The sequence below is a fragment of the Heloderma suspectum genome, chromosome 2 (assembly GCF_057233095.1).
Source record: "Heloderma suspectum isolate Gila_16-S chromosome 2, 16-S_ref, whole genome shotgun sequence".
NCBI lineage: Eukaryota > Metazoa > Chordata > Lepidosauria > Squamata > Helodermatidae > Heloderma > Heloderma suspectum.
Window position 1 is genome coordinate 184,246,421 of NC_139459.1, and position 20,999 is coordinate 184,267,419.

General features: G+C 49.4%; 1 protein-coding gene across 2 annotated transcripts in view; it reads left to right on the forward strand.

Moving 5' to 3' along the window:
• Positions 1-20,999, forward strand: part of RARG (retinoic acid receptor gamma) — a 138,328-nt gene that overhangs the window by 68,099 nt on the left and 49,230 nt on the right. Inside the window, exon 1 of one of the 2 annotated variants that reach the window (XM_084836676.1) lies at positions 19,305-19,747. The exons of the other annotated variant lie outside the window; for it this stretch is intronic. Within the exon in view, the coding sequence (XP_084692802.1) occupies positions 19,597-19,747 (151 nt within the window). The 5' untranslated portion in view covers positions 19,305-19,596. Of the gene's footprint in view, positions 1-19,304; positions 19,748-20,999 lie in introns of those variants that run through there. 2 annotated transcript variants of the gene reach the window in all.

Genomic DNA, 20,999 nt, shown 5'->3' on the forward strand with positions numbered 1-20,999 from the left:
ACATCCCTAAGAATAAGACTTCACCACAACAGAAGCATAACTAAGAGGGAAGACATCCTTATCTCTTGCCACAAACAGTTCCAAATGTGGCATCTTTTGTCAGAAGGAACAGTCTAAACTGTTTGCACTAGCTTTTTAGTACTGGATGAAGCCAAATATAATCTGAATTGCCCCAAGTTCAAATTCCAAGACAGCAAATGCAATATGCACCATTATCTGACAGTGCTCAGTGGCTGAGCACACGCTTTGCATGCAGAAGGTTCTGGGATCAATCTCTTTCAGATGGCTGCTAGAGACCCTGGAGAGGTGAATCCCAGCCTTGATAGACAAGCAGTCTGACCTGGTACAAGGCAGCTTCCTATATTATTTACTTCATGCGGTCCCCAGTGTGGCACCTGTGGATGCCACGGTGCCCTCAGGGACCTCCACGGTGCCCGTGAACCTCTCCAGCCCTGTCCCCTTAAAACAAAAGAAGGACTAATGTACCTGTAGCAGAAGTGATTAGGAAAGAGCCAGATCAGCCAAGAGTGCCAGTGTGGTCTCGTGGATAGAGTGCTGGACAGTCTGCACTTAGCCATGAGACTCAATGACTTTCAGCCGGTCAGTGTCTTTCAGCCTAATCTATGCTGCTGTGAGGATAAAATGAGCAGAGAGGTACACCTTGAGCCCAAGCAGGTTAATTGCAGTCTGCAGGTATAAAGGGCTAGTAGATAGTACTGGGTGTAGATGTGGGGAGACCCACTGTCTATCATTGTGCAGTAGAAACATTTAATCCTTTAGAATAATGCTCCAGTTGTCTGCATGCAAGTTAGTGGGCCAGCCTCCTCCTCCTGACCACTTCACCCATGTGAGCTAGAGAAGTACTGCCAGAAACTTGAATGGGATGGGAAAGTAATATGTTGAGTTTGAGGGAGCTTTAAGAGAGTGTGTGTGTGAGAGAGAGACCCAAATGCCCCCTGCCTCTAGAACAGCCATCCCCAACCTGTTGGATGTCAACTCCCATTAGTCCCAGCCAGCACAACCATTGGTAAGGAATGATGGGAGGTGTAGTTCAAAACCTCTAGAAAGTACCAGGTTAGGGAAGGCTACCCTAGAAATGGCAGTAAAGAAAAGGCAGACTGGATTCTCACGATCACCGCAACGCGTTGCAGCATATGCTGGTGGCCATTTTGAATAGTCAACCTCCCGGTGTGGGGTTACCATAATTTGCCCTGTCATCCGAAGGTGGCAGGGGTTGTTGGAGGAGGAAACAACCTTCAGATAACCCTACAACAGACCATGCAGTGATCGTGTGAACCAGCCCAGGGTTAAGGACTGTTGTGACAGCAGCCATCAGTAGCCCAGGCCTCTTCCTTTGCCTCCTCCCCTACTTGCATCCCTAACCATTGTGAGCTCAAGCGAAGCTGGGCTGTCAATTTCAAATATTTCCACCACTTGGCTGAGCTGTCCCTAAGAGGGCCACAGGAAGTGGCTACACCTGGATACAGCTGGAAGGAAGAGGGGAAGGAGGAGGTAGCTGAGGTGAGGGTGCAGGCAAAGCAGTAGACGCGATGGTCCAAAGCAGTCTTCCCCAAACTCATCTCCTCCAGACGTGTTGGAATGCAACTCCCATAATCTCCAGCCAGCATAGCTGCTGGGAATTATGGGAGTTGTAGTCTAACACATCTGGAGGGCACCAAGTTGGGTAAGGTTGGTGCAAAGGGATGGGCAAGCAAGAGGGAGCTCCCAGGGGCCAAGAGAAAGAAAGGTGGGACAGAACCAGCTAGGAAGGCTAGTTCAATCTGGACTCAACCATTCAGCTGCGACCTGTCATTATGGCTACATTTCCATACCCATTCTTTCCCATTTGGTGGGCATCTTGCCAGTAAATAATATTGTCTGGAGTTGGACCCAGCAAAATTAATGTCAGCACAGGAAGACATTGGGCTACGTTAAACCTGGCTGAGCATTCGTGCTCTGACTCTTCCTCTGTGGCACAAATGCACCTGCCGATAGGTGCCTGGGTTTTCTTTCCTTTTCGACACGTACTGTAGCTTCTCTAGCCAGACCTGACTTTTGATAGTTGGGTCCAATAGGTGTGCTAACCCCTGTGGGCTTTCTGCACAGGGCAAGGCTTTCTGCACTGCAGTAAATCCCTTACTTGTGGCGGTGGATTACTTCCGTCCCTGCTGCTTGCCGAACTTCCCTGTGTTCCTTGCCCAGCCCTTTGTCCATCTGCTCCAAGACAGAGCAAGGAAGCCTTGTAACAGCCGTCCACTGAAGTTGGCCTTGGCTCTCCTGGCTGGGAGATGCTCACGGGGGAGGCCGCAATTCCAGCAGCTTCTGAAAGCGGTATGCACCCTTTATCTCCAGCCTTGTTTAATAGTGTTCCTCCTCCTCCACATGAGGCAGCTACTGGTGTTAAAGAGATGGGGGAGCCGGCTGCCTGTCCACTGCTCTCCCCTACACAGGGTAACATCCTGCAGCAGATGAGCAGGAAATGAGGAACTGAAACTTTCCTGGGCAGCGAGTTCTGAAGAACTCCAGATTCATGTGCACCTAATTTTATTTTGTGCTGCTCCTCAGTACCTTTGCAACAATATATGGGCAATATGCATGCCAAAGGAGGAAGTAAGCATGCCACACAGGGATACTGTGATGCAGCCTATGCTATAGCATAAGGGGGATCCCAGAACCATCACCGTTGGCCAGAAAACCCAGTCCCCTTTCTGAGGACCAAAAGGATATAGATGTGTGTAGTTTAGCTTGATGGCCCTTTTTGAGGAAGAAAAGCTGCTTCCTGAGAGGGGGCGATAGGCAGTGGTGGGGGAGCGTGTGGGAGCACAGCTCCTGGAATTCCAGCATGAGCGATGGCATCCTCCACTGGGTAATGGATGGGCTCTCTTTGTTCTGGTAAGTGAATGAAGTGGTGATGAGGCTTCTGAGTTTTACTGTTCTTTGTGACATTAGCATAGAGGAAGTCAGAGAATGAGGCAAAGTCACTGTGACTGTCAGCTGATCCTAATCATTTGGGTATTATTTTATGTGCCAATCCTGTTTGGGGGGTGGGTGTATGTGTAGATAGGTAGTATGCATATGTGGGTAGGTCTGTCTGTCTCTCTGTCTGTGGCCCGGTTCACACATAATGAGAAGCCACTGTGGATGAATTTTCCTGTGGGGTTTATCGTTTTGGTGGCTGCCACCATTTTGAATATTCAGGGAGCAGCGGGGACGCACCATAGCTTCTTGTTGTGTACATACCCAGCGAGGATGGGTTGTTGGGATGGTTGACAAGCCACCTGCAGCCCTAAAGCAGCCCCTAGGTTTTAGACGGCTTGTCAACCACCCCAACAACCCACCTGCGCCAGGTTCACAGGTAACGAAAAGCTGCGGGGGCTTGGATTGGCTAATAAGCCATGGTGAGCTGCGGTGATCATGTGAATCAGGTCTGTCTGTCTGTCGATCTCAGTTTGGACTCTTCATTGGGGCGAACCTATGGGGGCTGTCACAATGAGTTTCTGTGCTTCCAAATTTAGCACTATGCGGCTGGCAATAGGGAGTGAAGTGGCAAATGGGGAGCGGGTGCTTAACCCTTTCCCTGGTTGCTGTTTTCCCTTCTTCAAAATGCAACGCACACATTTGAGGCCCTGATGTGGGGAAAAGCTGCTGGCAGGGATATGATATGGAGCAGAATCTGCTATTCCTTTTTCAAAAAGAGCCATAGGGGCTACAGTTCTAGGAGTCTGTCTGTGAAGTGTAGTTTGGCCCGACTGACTGGGCAACAGAGGGATTGGGGAGAGGGTGCCAGGAAGCAATATTAACTGGGTTCTCTAAAGTTTTAAGGGAGGACGCTTGTTCATTGTTCTTGGAGCTGATCAAGAAAGTAGACAGATGCTTGCTTGCTTTTTTTTTAATGTGCGAGTGAAGTCTGCCTCTAGTTTTAATCCAGGCAGGGGTGGGGGAAACCTCTGTTCCACGTATCAAAAGTATGGATGAGCCTAAATCAGCCTTCCCCAACCTGGCACCCTCCAGATGTGTTGGACTGCAACTCCCATCACCCCAACCAGCTGGGGGTGATGGGAGCTGCAGTCCAACATGTCCAGATGATGCCAGGTTGGGGCAGGCAGCCCTAAGTGCTTACTGTGCCTTTCTCAATGCACCCTCCCTGGCCACAGCACTGCTAGTATGGAGGAGCCACGTCTCCTCAAAGGGGCTGGTGCCCACTGACCCCTGGCAGGCAGCAGGGTGGGCGAAGGGGCTCCCCAAGGGCAGTGAGCCACCCTTCCCTGCTTTGCCCCTCCCCCTTGTGTTCTGGCCCTGGGATTCTGAATATTTTCAGTGTGTTTATGGCATCAATTTGGCTGGAATGCTGGAAGGTGCCTGAGGCTGTTCCCGTCTCCTCTGCTGGCTCCAGAGAGAATCAGGCAACACACTCACCCCTCTCATCCCCTACCCCCCAAAAAAACCCCTCTCCTTCCTTTTACACCCTCAGAATGTGCAGAGATCAGAACTGAGAGCATCCCAGAAAGAGAGAACCATGCCTGCATAGGGGACCCATGGGATCCACCTCGTTTTTGCTTCCCTCCTTCCCTCCAGTCATTCATTGGATGCTGAAGCCTGCTGAGAAGACATACCCTTGTCGTTGGAGCCCTATTCTTTTAGTGCCAGCTGAACAGCTTTAGGGAATAATTGGTAGCAGTCAGGCATTCTGCACATGAACAGAGGGCCTTCATCCTACCTGCATAGCGAGAGGGAGACTCCCAGATAGTATATAGAATGGCTTTTTAAACACTTTTATTTTAAAGACCCTGTCTTGAAAGATATTTGGAAGCCAGAATGATGAGCCTTCACTCCTATCTGGATTGCATAGTCAGATCAATGGGAGGCTTGACTGAAAAACTCCCTTGACTCATTCCAATGTCTGTATTTGGTTTGGTAATATTCAAGACTGCATCTTGTCCTACTGTTGTGGCAACAGGTCCAGAAGCAGTAACTGAGAAGTGCACCTTTCCCATACCACTGCGCAAGCACAATCAGCCTGCCCCCTCCTTGGGGCTTGGGGGCAGGGCTTTCCAGTCAACCAGGCAAGCTTTTGAGCCCCACCACACTTCTCCTTTGACTTATTAAACAATGCATGCAAGCAAACCAGCCACATAAACCTAGCTTGAGGCTATCAGGCTTTCCTGGGTGGAAACCAACCTGGAGGATGGGTAGATAAGATGCGCTTAGTGTATAATACTCCTGCTCCCCAACTTAGCTCTCTCCAGATGTGTTGGACTACAACTCCCATAATTCTCACCCAGCAGGCCATGCTGACTGGGGAAGACGAGTTGTAGTCCAACACATCTGGAAAATTTTACATTGGGGAAGGCCTTAAAGAACAGGAGTTATCCTGTCTGGAAGAAGGTAGTGCAAAAGGCTGTGACACCCACTGCCCCCCTTCACTACATCTTACAAAGTCATTCACATTAACCCTGAAAATTTTGATCTCCTTAATCAGCGCCTGTTGATGTCGATGGGGCTTCTTCCATTTATTTATTATGCATTTGTTTTGAGCATTTCATATCCTGCTTTTCAACCCGGAGGCTTCTTAGGACAGCTAAAAATAATTTTTAAAACACAAAATACAGCAACAATGGAAACAAAAACAAAAAATAGTCAGAAGAGTGAGGAGATGCCAGTGACAACTAGGTTAAAACACAATCCAACACTAAAACTTAGAGCGGAAAGAACTGGGCAAATAAAAAGATCTTCGCCTGGTAACAAACATACAGCAAACTTGACTCCAGGCTCAAGCTTCCTTGCATTCCCTCCTCCCTCTCCATCCCTTATTCCTTGAGTGTCATGTCTTAAATTTAGATTGTAAACTGGGGGGCAGGAATTGTCATGCTACTTATTTTTGTGAAGGCACAATCCTATGCATGTTTAGAGAGGGAAAAAAGTCCTACACGTCCCAACGTCCCCCAGCCAACAAGGCTGGCTGGGGAATGCTGGGAGTTGTAGGACTCTTTTCTGTTTAAACATGCATAGGATTGCACCCTAAGCCACTCTGGGAGCCTTTTCGGCTAAAAGGAAACTATGGGAGCTGTAGTTCAAAACATCTGGAGGACACCAGGTTGCTCACTCCCGCACTAAGAAATTCTGCAAGTAAATAAATAATGCTGCAAGAAAATAAATAATAATGCTGCTGTGGTGCTGGAGAAGACTCTTACGAGTCCCCTGGACTGCAAGGAGGTCCAATCAGTCAATCCTAAAGGAAATCAACCCTGACTGCTCATTGGAAGGACAGATACTGAAACTGAAGCTCAAATATTTTGGCCACCTAATGCGAAGAGAAAACTCTCTGGAAAAGACCCTGATGCTGGGAAAGACTGAAGGCAAAAGGAGAAGGGGACGGCAGAGGATGAGATGGCTAGATAGCATCACCGATGCAATGAATATGAACTTGAGCACGCTCCGGGAGAGAGCGGAGGACAGGAAGGCCTGGCATGCTATGGTCCATGGGGTCATGAAGAGTCGGACACGACTTAACGACTGAACAACAACAAAGTAAAAGAAATAATATTTATTCTGTAAGTAAATAAATAATGAATTCCAAAGCTGGGGTGCCACAACTGAAAAAGCCTTGTCTTGGGTCTCCACCTGCCTCACTTCCAGTGATGGGGGACGTGAAGGAAAGCCTTGAGGATGCCTGGAAAGAGACAGGGAGCGAGTGCAAGGTGTTTTGTTTGTTTTTACAACTGACTGGGGAGATCATGTTGCTTTTGCCCAGTCCCACCCTGCAGTCTAGCTTCTATGTCACCAGCTGGAGATTCCGAGTGGTCTTCAAAGGAAGCCCAGTGTACAGAGTATTGCAGCAATCTTGTGAATGAGTTGCCGAGTGGGTTATGCTCCCATGTTAATTGGTGCACGGGTTGGGATGGCGAGGGAATGCCATTAGGATTTTCCACCTTAAGCAGCAAAATGTTCTGGGTTAGCCCTGGATAGAGAGCTGGGATGCTGGGTTTCTCTATGGAAAAAAATATGGCTCCTGATATACCACACCTCTTAGTGCAGGAACGGGCAAGCTGATGCCCCCCAGATGTTTTGGACTACAGCTCCCGTGGTCCCTTACTATTGGCCATACTAGCTTGGCCTCATGGGAGTTGTGGTCCAAAGCATCTGGCTGGAACTGGGTTGCTGGTCCCTGTCTTAGCACTTGCTCACAAGAGCAGGAAAACATGTCAAGCAGAGAATTCAAATTTAACTAGCTACCCTTCTGCAGCTTTAGTCAACGTGGTGCCTGGGAGTTACAGTCCAACAGTATTTGGAGGGCCACAAGTTTCCCAATCCCTGCAGTAGTATGATTTGAAGATATGTTGTGGCAAAAGAAAGAAAAGAAAAGAAAGAAAGGTAGATCTGCCCTCACTTTCTCCAATAGGCCAATCTGAGAGATTAAAGCACTGCCCAAGCATGGTAAGTTCTTATACAGTTAGGGGAGTGAGGAATCCACTCCTCTCCCCTTTTTCATGTGAAACAAATTTGTTTCTCCTTCCCCAACCCACAAGACAGGGTATTCTATCATCACAACGGTCCTGCGAGGTAGGTTAAGCAGGAAGACTACAACTTCCTCGGGGCTTCATGGCTTAGTATGGATTTGAATCCAGGCCTCCCTGGTGCAACTCCAAAATCCTGGATCTCCAGAATACTTGTTAGAATAATTGTGACAGATGAACAAGTACCAATGCATTTCCGTGTGAAGTCAACCCATATGCAAACCCATATGAGCTCATTGTACCCGTCAGTGCTGGCTCCAAGTTTTGGAAGGCCGTTGGGCAAGACACCCTCCATGGGGCCACTCCCTCAGTGAGTCTACTGTCTCACCACCATTGTCACCAGCTGCTTTCTCCACATCCTTTTTGTCATCACTGCTACCTCTTGCTTCCTTGACAGGCAGAGAGCAAGCAGGCAGTGGTATCTACTGCTCCTCGTGTTCACCACCTCCATTGTCTGGGGCAGAGTGAGAGGCAAGTGAACAAGCGGGTTGCAGTCATGAAGAGAAGTAATTCCATGGGGATCTTGTCAGTGGGCCCCTGCTGAGGTGTGGGCCCTTTGCAGGTGCCCAACCATGCTTTACCTTGATGCTGGCTCTGGTACCCATCCATGTGTGCAGATGTCAGCAAAGTGGATTGTGACAATAAAGCCCAGGGAAAGCCGAACTGCGGTTTGGGAGTCTCATGCAGTTCTCAACAGTTCATGAATGATTCTGTTGCCGTTCAAAGTCTTTCTTCTTGTTTGCCCCCCCTGTGAGGGAGCTGAGAGGAGGAGATGTTGAAGGCAGCGACAGTCTGCAGAGCTTCAGAGTAGAGTCACTGAGGACTGTGTGCTATGTTGGAGGACCAGAGAAAAGGAGCGGCTGGTTAACTGAGAACTGGAGGATGATGCCAGAGTCGTGTGTTGTGTGTGTGTGGGGGAACTGTTGAGGACAAGTGGCAGCAGGAAGTGTGGCTCTTGTCCATGTAAAGTAGTTTGAGTGTGGCTGTTCAGCTTAAATGTTCTGGCCATTCTTACTGATGGGTGTGTCTGTGCACTTTCCTCCATCAGGCAGAGAGGGGAAGGTTATCATAACTATTGGTGCCCATTGGAGTCATGTGTACCAATAGTTATGATAACAGTATGATAATGGTATAACTGTGCATAGATTCAGCTGTAATCATAACGCCCTTACAGCCAGCAAATGTATTGGCTGCCACCAGGTGTCTTCTAGAGAGTGATGCCAGGGACTTCAGAGTGCCCAGACCTATAGCCCCACAGCCCGGGGCCGGCAGAGGAAGCTGTCAACATTGCAGCAACAGGAAACAGTCGTCAGCCTCTCCTCTGATGGGAACCGAAGACTTTTTGTGCCCAGGACCAGTTCCCACAATTGGAACTTCCTGGCTTCACTTAACAGGGCTCGTGCAATCTTTTTTTGCTAGAAAGATGTGTTGGAGTTTTGGAGGGGGGGGGGCTAGAAGGTCTGTCCCTCTTCCCCCCATCCCACCCCCAGAAAAGCCCTGGGTACAATGAGCTCCTAGGCAGAGTGGATGTCATTTAGTTAACATTGTTGCACAAACATGAATAACTCTGCTTCACAGAAGTGCATGATGTGCTACTGCCTGTAAAGTGTGACAGGGCAGGATACAAGGCAGCAAGGGATGTAGAAACAAGATCAGTTACAGATGTGGAAAAAGACACCAAAACCAAAAAGACCGCCATGTGGTGTTTTGAAAAACCCTTTATCAAGGAGGAAAGTTTTAAATCGGCCTTCCCCAACCTGATGCCCTCTAGCTGTGTTGGACTGCAACTCCCACCATCCCCAGACAGCATGCTGGCTGGGGATGATGGGAGTTGTGGCACAACACTTTCTAGACGGCGCTAGATTGGAGAAGGCTGTTTTAAATACTCCTAAAAATGGCTTGGAATAAAGTGTCTTGCTGCAGCATCCCAAAGCAGACCCAGGGAGCTCTCAAGTCGCCCAAATCCCAAACTCCTCCCCAGTGGTCCCAGCAAGAGAGGGAAGCAAAACTAGGGCTCTTGGTTTTGCATTAACAGCCCTTGAGCCTAAACAAAATGAGATGCACCGACGTCCATTGATTTCAATGGGATTAGGCGCGTAACTCTGCATCCCATTGGGCAGCAAAGGGAACGACAGGGATTGTGGTATAGTGGGGAGCCAGCCGCTTCTGTGGGGCCAGATGGGGTGACTCAGCAAAGCACATTTTGAAATACTAGCTGCAAAAGGAATAAACATTTCTCTGCAACCCAGAAAGTGCACTTTCTTGTCACTCGCTCTCTCGCCCCATAGTCTTTATGGTTTGCAGAACGTCAAAGGTCACCCGAAGGAAATGGTAAGGCTTCATTCTCAAGTCAGCCAGGCAGTTCTGTGCCAGCTAGATGGATGCTATTGGCCAGCAAGCTTCAGTAGTTAGGAATAAATCCAGTACATGAGATCTGTCCTGTCTGGGCACTGGAAGCATGTAGGGGTGGGATTGAGCCTGCTGCAGGCCAGCTGGAGATGCACAAGCAGACAGAAGAAATTAGCAGCTGGAGGACTGGTAAGAGAACTGGCAAAGGATAGCAGAGCTAGAGAAACCCAGTAACTCCAAGGCAGACCAACTTGCTCCAACAATTTCCAGAGCTGAACTGAGCCCTTGGAGGGGTATAATTCCTTAAAGGGGCCTTGCTGTGGCCTCACACCTAGCTGCTCCTTTGCTGCTGTGGGGTTTCTTGGCAGGCTCTCTGGTGTCTGCGTGAACATGGGGGGCCATAGGAAGCTGCCTTATACTGAGACAGACCATGGATCCACCTAGCCCAGTATTGTCAACACTGACCGGCAGCAGCGGCTCTCCAGGGTTTCAGGCAGGATTCTTTCCTAGCTCTACCTGGAGATGCCAGGGATTGAACCCAGGAGCCTTGTGCATGCAAAGCAGGTGTTCTGTAATTCTCTGGTGGATTGAGCTGCTGACCTCTGATTTTGTGTCTGATAGTGCTGCTTCTGCTCTAGTCTGCTCCTCCCCAGAGTTCGGCTTTCGTGCTATTATCCCCCATGCTAAAAGGCTGAAATGCCTCTCCTAAGGCTTAGTGATTGGCAATAAGAGCTTTAAGCTACACTATGCTGCTATTTTTTGAAGTTTGTCCCCACCCCTTTTGTCTTTGCCCCCTCCCCTTGTGCCTTCAGCCCCACCCACCACTGAATTGCAGCCCCTGAGAGCGTCTCCAAAATGGAATTTGGCCCTCAGGCTGAAAGAGGTTCCTTACCCCTGAGTTAAAGGATCTCAGCAGGACCAAGAAGGATCTCTGCCTGAGAATGTGGAACGCCACGGCCAGACTGAGTAGACTGCACAGGACTAGAGGGACTCCTGGTCTGAGGAGCTTCATATGTTCACTTCGTGCATCTAATGAAGTAGGCCAGCCTTCCCCAAACTGGTGCCCTCCAAATGTTTTGGACTACAAATCTCAGCATTCCTGATCATTGACCATGTTGGCCAGGGCTGATAGGAATTGACATCCAAAACATCTGTAGGGCACCAGGTTAGGGAAGGCTGAACTAGGCTATTGCCACAATCACTGCTATGCTGCAATCCTATATCCGCCTACCTGAGAATAAGCCCCATTGAACTAAATGAGACTTGCTTTTGAATAGAAATGTATAGGATGGCACTGTTAGTCTCCCAGGCACCCTAGCATTTTTTGCTGCTACAGACTAACACAGGCAAAGCTCTTCCTCTGAAATGTAGACGTGCAATCTTGGGTTCCTAGGTCATTATAACAAGATTGCAATTAAGCCTCTTGCTGGTTCACATACCCGTATACGTTGAAGTGCTGTAGATTTTGATATGCTCACTATCCGCTTAGCAATATTTCAAACCTGTTCAATGGTATTATATTATTATTATTATTATTATTATTATTATTATTGATGATGATGATGATGATTTGCAGCCAGGGCTGGTGTCAAGGGTAGGCATAGCTGGGCACCTGCCAAGAGCCCACACCCCAGCAGGGCCTAGACAACTGCCCCCTGGAGTTGCTCCTCCTTTTCACCATTGCAACCTGCTTGTTCACCTGCCTCTTGCTCAGCTCCAATCAGTGGTGGATGTGAGAAGGAGGAGCAGGAGATGCCACTGCCTGCTTTGCTAACTGGCTCTCTGCCTAGCAAGCAAGCACATGGTAGCAATGATGAAAAAGGTGACAAAGGTGGTGAGAGAGCGTTTGCAGAGACTCCCCCTTCCCTGGAAAACATACTCCTTTGTCTGTTTCGTGATGCAGAGTTGGAGCCCCCATCACTTCCCCCAATATGGGCTTCTTGAAGCAGCAGCAAGGATGTTGTGAGGTTCATGAGGACATTCAGACTAGGCACTAGAACGAGATGCTTCCTGTCCATCCCGCCCTTCCTTACCCTGTCCCTCTCCTGTTACCAACAGGACTGCCTGGCTGTGGGGACAATGAGGGGAGAGCAAGTGAGCGAATGCCTGTGCGCACTGTGCACCACAAGCCTGTGCAGAACAGCTTCTGGTTTGAATTAGCAGGCAGGCGGGTCAGGCTAATTGGGACCTTTCAGATCCCGCCAGTGCAAGCGAGAGAGATGCAGGAAAGAATCCCTTGTGGGCCAGAGTCCCAGTCAGGCAAGGACAAGCCACAAGGCAGGAAAAAGGGGAGCAGCTGCAGGGTAGAATCATGTATCAGTCTAGGCTTGGGAAGTTTGGGGGGAGGGCAGAGGGAAAAGGGACAAGGAGCAGCCCCTGTGTGTGTGGCAGAAGTTCTCTGAGTTTGCACTCACAAAGTGATAAAATGCAGATCAGTCCCATTTTTAATCATAAACTCCCCTTCCGCCTGCATCACTACACAGTGGTTATGAAGGGTGGGTTGTTATTTGTATGCGGAGTGGGTTTTGTTCTTCTAAAACTTTGCTGTAAGAATTGTGAGGACAAAATTAGAAGAGGCGGATAGTTTGGATTATTTAATCTGGAATTAAAAATGAGCTCTTGTGAATGCTAACATGCAGCATTGGTACTGGGGGATGGGATGAGGGTGGTGGAATGGGGTTTTAGGCCTTGACTGTACTTGAAAGGACTGTGATTTAGTGGAATGGACTCCTCGCAACTCTAGAAGTTAGTTACAGGAAATGTATGGGACAGGGCACAAGGACTGGGGCTTCCTTCCTCCACCCCGAAAAACCTCAAGTTGATCTTGTCCTGGTGTGGTATGAGCTAGCTGCGGGACTTGATCTGTCTTTCAGCAAATCCAGTGTTTTCTGTCTCTGTCCCTGCATGGTGTGGTTTGCAAATTAAAACTGCCTTTAGGTTCTGCTGGAACCTTTGCTTTGGGGGTATTTGGGGCTACATAGATCCTTCCCTCTCCCCATTTCCCTCTCTCTGCTCCCACAAACTGGCAGAGAGCATTGGTGAGAGGGGTGGGTGGGAATCTGCTCAGGGAAGAATTCTCTGCTCATTTGTTTATGTTAATGAGTTTAAGCGCATGCAGATCTGAGGCTGTTTTGCTGATTCGGCTAAGTTTTAAAACAAAACACCCGCTTGTTTTAAAATCCCAGTTTGAAGTCAGGGTTCAAAAGAGGAGTTAAAAATACCAGCCTAAAACCGGCCAGTTGCCAACCTGATGGAGAGCGGGTGGATGGATTCTCTGGGGCTATGATGGTTGATGTCTGCAAGCCTCTTTCTGAAAGCGGTGGGGCACAAGAAGGCTCTGGAAAAACTGAGCCGGAGGAAGGAGAGGGAGCAAGGGTCTGGTTTGGCTGCTGTGCTGCAGGCAGGGAAGGGAAGGGAAGGGAAGGTCTGCCATGGAGCTGGGTCATGCGGAGGTTACTGCACCCAAAGGGGGTTCTTGCAGAGTTCATGCTGCTGGCTGCTTGCTCTGCCTTTGCGCTGGAAGGAAAGGGAGAGGCTGGGGGTGGGGGGTGGGGGGGTGGAATGGCCTGGCCTGGCCTGGCCAGCTACTGGCAGGGAGCCTAGCCCAACCAGCAGAGAGAGAGTCAGGCCTAGCTAGTGAGGGGGAAGCCCAGCTTAACCAGTGGGAAAAGCTAATGTTGGTTTGTCCCCAGTCCACAAGGGATGGAGGAATGAGGTTTGGCTCAGCTGGAGGGTTTTTGGGGGAGGAGGGTGGAGAGACAGGGTAGCTCAGCCAGGACTGAGGGCGGTGCAAATGTAGGCCTTGTCCAACACAACTAGCAAGTGTGTATGTGTTGGCCCAGATAGTGGGAGCAGGGGACAGGGCAGAGAGGAGGGCTAAAAAGGCCTATCAGCTGTGTGTGCCTCTGTGTGTGAGTGAGTGTGTGTGTGAGTGAGTGTGTGTGTGTGTGTGAGAGAGAGAGAGAGAGAGAGAGAGAGAGAGAGAGAGAGAGATTGCCCAGCCTCTGGGGAGAAGCCAGGCACCACCAAGTCACTGATGGCACAGCTCAGCCATAATGGGCCAAGTAGACAAAGTTAGGGTGCAATCCTATGCATGCTTAGACAGAAGAAAGCCCGACAACTCCCAGCATTCCCTAGCCAGTGTGCTGGCTGGGGAATGCTGGGAGTAGTAGGACTTTTTTTCTGTCTAAGCATGCATAGGGTTGCATCCTTAGTTCATTTTGCTGAACCAGCCTCACCATTTCACTCAGTTTGAAAGGCAAACTGGCTCTTAATTGCATGGGGCCAGAGTCTGTTGTGGTCCACGGTCTATGGCATTGCCATGGACACAGCACCAGATGCTGCTGGACCAACAGCCGATTCTGTTCTTACGGGGCAAGTGCTACATTGATCCTGGCTGCTAACTGAAGAAGCCAGAAGACAACCATGCTCATGCTCATTTAATTTTTTTTTAAAATTTAAGTGCTTAGAACTAGGGTCTCCTACCTAGAGCTGTGGACATCAATGTGCCTGTGGACACCTCTCTTGATGCCCAGCAGGCTTCCCACATCTCCCAAATTTAATTTTATTTCTTAAGATTTTTTTTTTTTAAGAACCAACTGGGAGGTTGCCATGCTGCAAAGCAAAGCGCTGCCGTCCAGCACCATTTTCATCTGAGTTGAACAGATTGGTTTTATGATTTGGAGCTCAGACCCCATCTTGCTTTGTACTTAGGTTCTTGGCTAAGTTACTTTTCTTTTAGTCTCATCAATTTTCCTTCTGGGAAATGGTGTTTTGCGACCAGTCATGCCCACCATGGTAGTCATTTTATGAATGAGCAAGCCCCTGCCCCCATGGTAGCCATTTTGTGAGAATGTCCACAACACTCAACATTTCAAATGTGCCCACCAACCTCAAACAGTTGGGGACCCCTGGCCTAGAGTTTGAACCCAGATGGGCTGCCTTGCCAGACCTTGAGGAACAGGTCACCACTTGAGGGCCAGGCTTTCTGGCCAGATTTGGAAGAGATCACTGAACAGCTGGCAACTTCCAGAGAGGGAGTTCTATTAGTCTCTAACAGACCCCCCCCCCCCCATGAAGAGGTATGAGCTTATTTTATTTATTGTGGTATCAGCTTTTGTGGACCAGAGTCAACAGGTGGAATTTCCTGGGGTCCTTTTTTGGCATTGTTATTCCTTTGCTGTTGAGCCCTTGGAACAGAATAAACTTTCTTGCCCAACAGTATGTGGTTGGTGGCTCATGTCAGCACTGTGGACAGTAAGCCATTGGGCTCTGACCCAGTCCAGTTGATAGCCAGTCCATCCTTGACTGATTCTGGTGTGTGGTAGGGAGAGGGATTTATAGGCCACGCAGATGGCCAAGCATATTTTCCTGATGGCTGCAGTTGTAGTTTGAGAGCTGAAAGGCCTCTGGGAGGAGGCGTTAAGATAAAGTTATGTGGTTTGTGCGGGGTGGGGGGAGAAAGAGGGAGAGGTTAAGGCTGTGTATGTGACTGAGACAGAGAGTGGGATACTCTGAGTATATTTAAGATTAAATTCACCTTTTCTTCCTACTTTTTGGTCAGTGTCGAACTATTTACTACTGGTCCACCTTATTTTAGCAAGGCCATAATTCTAACTAATATCAAGTGTCCTTGGATTAATTTGTTCCTTTTTGTCAGCTGAGAAGCTTTGCAATTCAAGAGTTAGCATACCATATATAAGATTTAGCTGAACAGCATTATCGTATTGTGGTGCAGAGAGAGAGAGATTTTGTTTGAGGGCAGGTTTGTTCTGTGGCATGTAAGAACCACTTCCCAGTGACCAGTAGGGGTGAGGAACCTGTGGGCCTCCAGATGTTGTCAGACTGCAACCCCTATCATCCCTAGCCAGCAGTGACGGCTGATGGGAGTTGCGATCCAACAACATCTGGAGGCCCGCAAGTTCCCCACCCTTGCAATAGGGTCACCAGTTTCTGATCATGGATCTGATGAAGTGGACCGTAGTACATGTAATCTTATGTCACAATACATTTGTTCATCTTTAAGGTGTCACAGGACTCGTTGCTGTTTTTGCTGTAATGGACGTAACACAGCTACCCCTCTGGAAATTTTGACCAGTGGTGCCTTTTAACAGCGGTTTGATCTGCAGGAATTAATAGGCAATCATGTTTGTCTCCGTGCTGTGAGAAGTTTCATCTGCTGATGTCTGCAGATCAAGCTGCTGGCCTTGTGGACTAAACTGATCCAAGCTGAGTTTTGCATGTGGTAAAGTGGTTGCCTGATTGCCCTGCCTGCCGAGAGTGCCCGGCTTGCAGCTTTACCCATGGTTACTGCACCACTACAAAGCAGCTGAAAGTGGGGTTTGAACATACGTGTGGGAGAGAAACAGAAAGTGAGAGACCATAAACCTGAGCACTGTAAAGAAAGTGAGCATTTGCTCTGGTCTGCAACTGCTTTCACTTAAGTTGGCTGTGGAGGAACTGATCTGCTGGGGGATCTCTGAGTGGACCACAAAGGTGTAATGATAGGCAGAGCAATCCTAACCCACTCAGACAGCTGTCTGAGGTGCCTCCCTGCTTGCAGAGAGGAGCTCCGTCAACAGAGGGGTTATCCACCCCAGAGCCCCCTGGAGTTGCTTCTCCTCTCTGCTTCTTGCACTGGGCCTGACAATGGTGGTGGTGAGAAGGAGGGGCAGGAGATGCCACAGCCCCCTTGCTCCCTGGCACCCTGCCTGTCAAGCCAGCGAGTGGTAGCAATGATGAAAAAGTGGTTGAGGAGCAAGAGCAGCCGGTGGCAATTGGGGTGAGAAGATAGACTCACTGAGGGAGGGGCCCATGCAGGGTGTCTTGTCCAAGGGTCCTCCAAAACCTGATGGCCTGGATGTTCTCCACCACTGGAACCAAAGGGTGCGGGGGCGGGGGGGGCAGCTTTGGCAGAGGTGGGCAACCTTCCACTCTGCGACCCCATTCCCATTTAGGATTGTGCTAGACTTTGTCAAGTAACCTTGTGAGTACACATCAAAAGGCATTATTTCCCAATGCCTTTTGAGAACCCTGCCATAGTCTTCCGATCAAGATGATCAAAGACTGGCAAAAGGATGGACATCCATTCCTCCTTCTCTCCCGTCCCCCTGCATTGACTTGTAAGCTTATAGCTGAAGGGAGGGTGCTTTCTAACTAGCAGTTCACCAACTGTGAATATGGACATGCACAGTCACTGTTCTAGGTTAATATGTACAGCATGGATCATAGGTGCATAGTTTTGCAAATGAAATTGCACTTTATGAAATGCACATATGAAGCTGTGTTTATTCTGAGTGGTCCATCTAGTCTAGTATTGCCAACACTGACTGGCAGCAGCTCTCCTGGGTTTTCCAGCCCTACCTGCTGTATCCATGCTGTACATAGTAACCTAGAACAGTGACTGTGCATGTCCATATTCACAGTTGGTGAACTGCTAGTTAGAAAGCACCCTCCCTTCAGCTATAAGCTTACAAGTCAATGCAGGGGGACGGGAGAGGAGGAGGAATGGATGTCCATCCTTTTGCCAGTCTCTTTGCCAGCAAAGAGGCAGAGGAACTAGAGATCAAATCGCCAACATTCGCTGCATCACGGAGAAAGCAAGAGAATTCCAGAAAAACGTCTATTTCTGCTTCATTGACTACGCTAAAGCCTTTGATTGTGTGGATCACAACAAACTGTGGCAAATTCTTAAAGTGATGGGAGTACCAGACCACCTTACCTGTCTCCTGAGAAACCTGTACGAGGGTCAAGAAGCAACAGTAAGAACCACACATGGAACAACCGAGTGGTTCAAAATTGGGAAAAGAGTACGACAAGGCTGCATATTGTCACCCTGCTTATTTAACTTATATGCAGAGTACATCATGAGAAATGCCGGGTTGGATGAATCACAGGTCGGAATTAAGATTGCTGGGAGAATTATCAACAACCTCCGATATGCAGACGATACCACCCTAATGGCAGAAAGCGAAGAGGATCTAAAGAGCCTCTTGTTGAGGGTGAAAGAGGAGAGTGCAAAAGCTGGTTTGAAATTCAACATTAAAAAAACGAAGATCATGGCATCTGGCCCTATCACTTCCTGGCATACAGAAGGGGAAGAAATGGAAGCAGTGACAGATTTTACTTTCTTGGGCTTCCAAGATCACCGCAGACGGTGACTGTAGCCATGAAATTAAAAGACGCTTGCTCCTTGGGAGGAAAGCTATGGCAAACCTAGACAGCATAGTAAGAAGCAGAGACATCACCTTGCCGACAAAGGTCCGTCTAATCAAAGCTATGGTTTTCCCAGTAGTAATGTATGGCTGTGAGAGCTGGACTCTAAAGAAGGCTGAGCGCCGAAGAATTGATGCTTTCGAACTGTGGTGCTGGAGAAGACTCTTACGAGTCCCCTGGACTGCAAGGAGGTCAAGTCAGTCCATCCTAAAGGAAATCAACCCTGAGTGCTCATTGGAAGGACAGATACTGAAGCTGAAGCTCAAATATTTTGGCCACCTAATGCGAAAACTCTCTGGAAAAGACCCTGATGCTGGGAAAGACTGAAGGCAAAAGGAGAAGGGGGTCAGCAGAGGATGAGATGGCTAGATAGCATCACCGATGCAATGAATATGAACTTGAGTACGCTCCGGGAGAGAGCGTAGGACAGGAGGGCCTGGCGTGCTATGGTCCATGGGGTCACGAAGAGTCGGACACAACTGAACGACTGAACAACAACAACCTGGAGACACCAAGGATTGAACATGGGACTTTCTGCACACGAAGCAGGTGCTCTACCATTGAGCCATGGCCCCTCCCTACGGCCCCCAACTTGAGCCTATGAGTGTTACCTCAGAGCTAAGGGTCAAAAGGGACATGACTGTAAATGTAATGCTCCGTACACATATACATATATATATATATATATAGGCACAGGACACCCCCTATCTGGATTGGTGCCTTGGTTGGGGTGGGGGGTAGGGGGTCTTTAAAGATCCGGATTGGGCCCCTGCGCCTACTCTAAAATAAAAATGACTAAAAGACGTAGCTGCTAGACACAGATTTAACATAATGTCTGGTTTGGTCCTCAGTCCCCACTTCGTTCAATTGGCTTTGGAGTAAGCATGCACAAGTAGGCTGTACGATTTGCTAAACTTCGTAATCTTTCGGCTGCCGTGTTCTGAGTGCCCTCGCGGGTGGGGCTTGGGAAAAAAGAAGCAACAGAAGGAGCGGGGGAAAAACCAAGAATAACCCTGCCTACGTGTGTGTCTATATTTCCTCGTTGCGTGCTTGCCGAATCAGTGTTTGTGTGCGCGTTTCCTTGGTCCTCCTCGAAGCGCGTTGTTGTGCGGCGGCGTGTACTCAGATGCGTGTGCGTGAGTGTCCTTCCCACCCACACATGGCCCAGCCCCTTTCAGCGCCAAGCCACGCCCACAAAGCTTGGGAGTCCTTAGCCGCTTTCTCCTCAAGGTAGTAGCCTCTTAAGCAGGCAGTCAAAAGTGATCGCAGCGCCTGGACTTTGAAGCGCCCAACTTCACTTGTGGCGCGCGCCTTACACGCGTGGAGTTGAGAAGGTGATGCGCGCTCGTGTGACCGCAGCCAAGCCAAGCTGTAAAGGGAGACGGTGAACATTTCCATCTCTTCCTGGATCTTCATAATCTAAACGCACCATTATTATCATCATCGTCGCCACTACCATCATTACTTTTCTTCTCCTTCGTCCATTTCCACTCCAAACGGATTCTTTCCGGAGGGGGAGATGTACGACTGCATGGAGGCGTTCGCCGTCGCGCCGCGGCAACTCTACGATGTTACCAACCGGAGCGCTTGCATGCTGCGAAAGTCGAGCCTCAGCCCGTGTTTCGTGGGCTTGGATCCCTTCGGGTGGCCTCAGCCGGCGAGCTTGCAGTGTAGGTGACCGGCGCCGATTCAGGCTCGGGCTGCTTGATCTTTTGGGTGGGTGGCTCTTCTAGGGAGGGAGAGTGTAATGGGTGGGTGGTGGGCGCATCTGAAGGAATGACTTGATTTCGGCTTCTTACGGGTGCTGACGTGGGTGGGGTTGGGGGATTTTTTTGTAGCCTTGCGTGGGCGTTGAGCACGAGTGGATCGGCGTGGGCATCCTCCTAGAGGGCGCTGTTTGGTATGTTTGCGGAGTTGATTGGTTGGTTCGAGTTCCAATTTTCCAACTTTTTTGTTTCCTGCTTTGGAACTCCGGTGTTGCAGAAGAGGGCAGGCGCGCGCCGGGGGACGGGGGGGAGGGGACGGGACAGTGGGATATGACCATGCTAAATAGCCGTTCTTTTCTCCTCTTCTCTCTCTCTCTCTCTGTCTCTCTCTCCCCCCCCCCCCCCCGTGAAGGGTGCGTGATCTTTTTCTATCTGGACGATTTTGTAGCCCGTCTTCGGATCTGGGGAGGGATCTACGGTGCCTCAGTTACATGGGAACCAGGGGGATATACCTCTGTTTGGCGGCTCTTTGTCTTGATGTGGAAGCACATTATGTACACAGGATGAGAGGGAAACCTTGAAGTTTCTTTGGCGACGGCGGGGGGGAGGGTTTATAGAGTGGTCCAGAAATGGTAGAAAGCGGGGGGGGGGGCATGGACTTGATGGGCAGGCATTCCCCCAATAATTGGCTTTGTGGTCAACTTGAGTTTAACTTTTGTTCCCCTTCCTTGCTTAAAAAAAAAAAGAGTGTGTCTGTGTGTGGCGGGGGCAGCTTGAAGTTTTATCCGTAGTCCATCACGAAATGCAATTAGATCGAGGAGCCGGCGATGGGGAGCCGATGTTGTACCTTTATATTCATACACACCGGAGGAATCTGCTAGTAGAAGGGGTGTGGGAGAGATCTGTCAGACACCCAAGGATGTCCCCAGCGGGTCCTGCGTTCCCTTTTTCTCTTTGAGCAGCTGCCAAATCTCTTCCCTCCCTTCCTTCCCCGCTTGCTGGCACCCACCACGAGTGTTTACAACTTGCAGAAGAACAAGTCTTTGATTTACACACACACACACACACACACACACGTGAAGGGGGGGAGCATACGACACGGCGGTGGAGATACTTCCTAGTACCTTTGGGGGCACCTGGGGATGCAGTTTTACGTCCCGTTCTTCCTCTCTCTCTCTCTCTCCCCCCCCCCCCCCGTCCGATGGGAGCTCGCTCT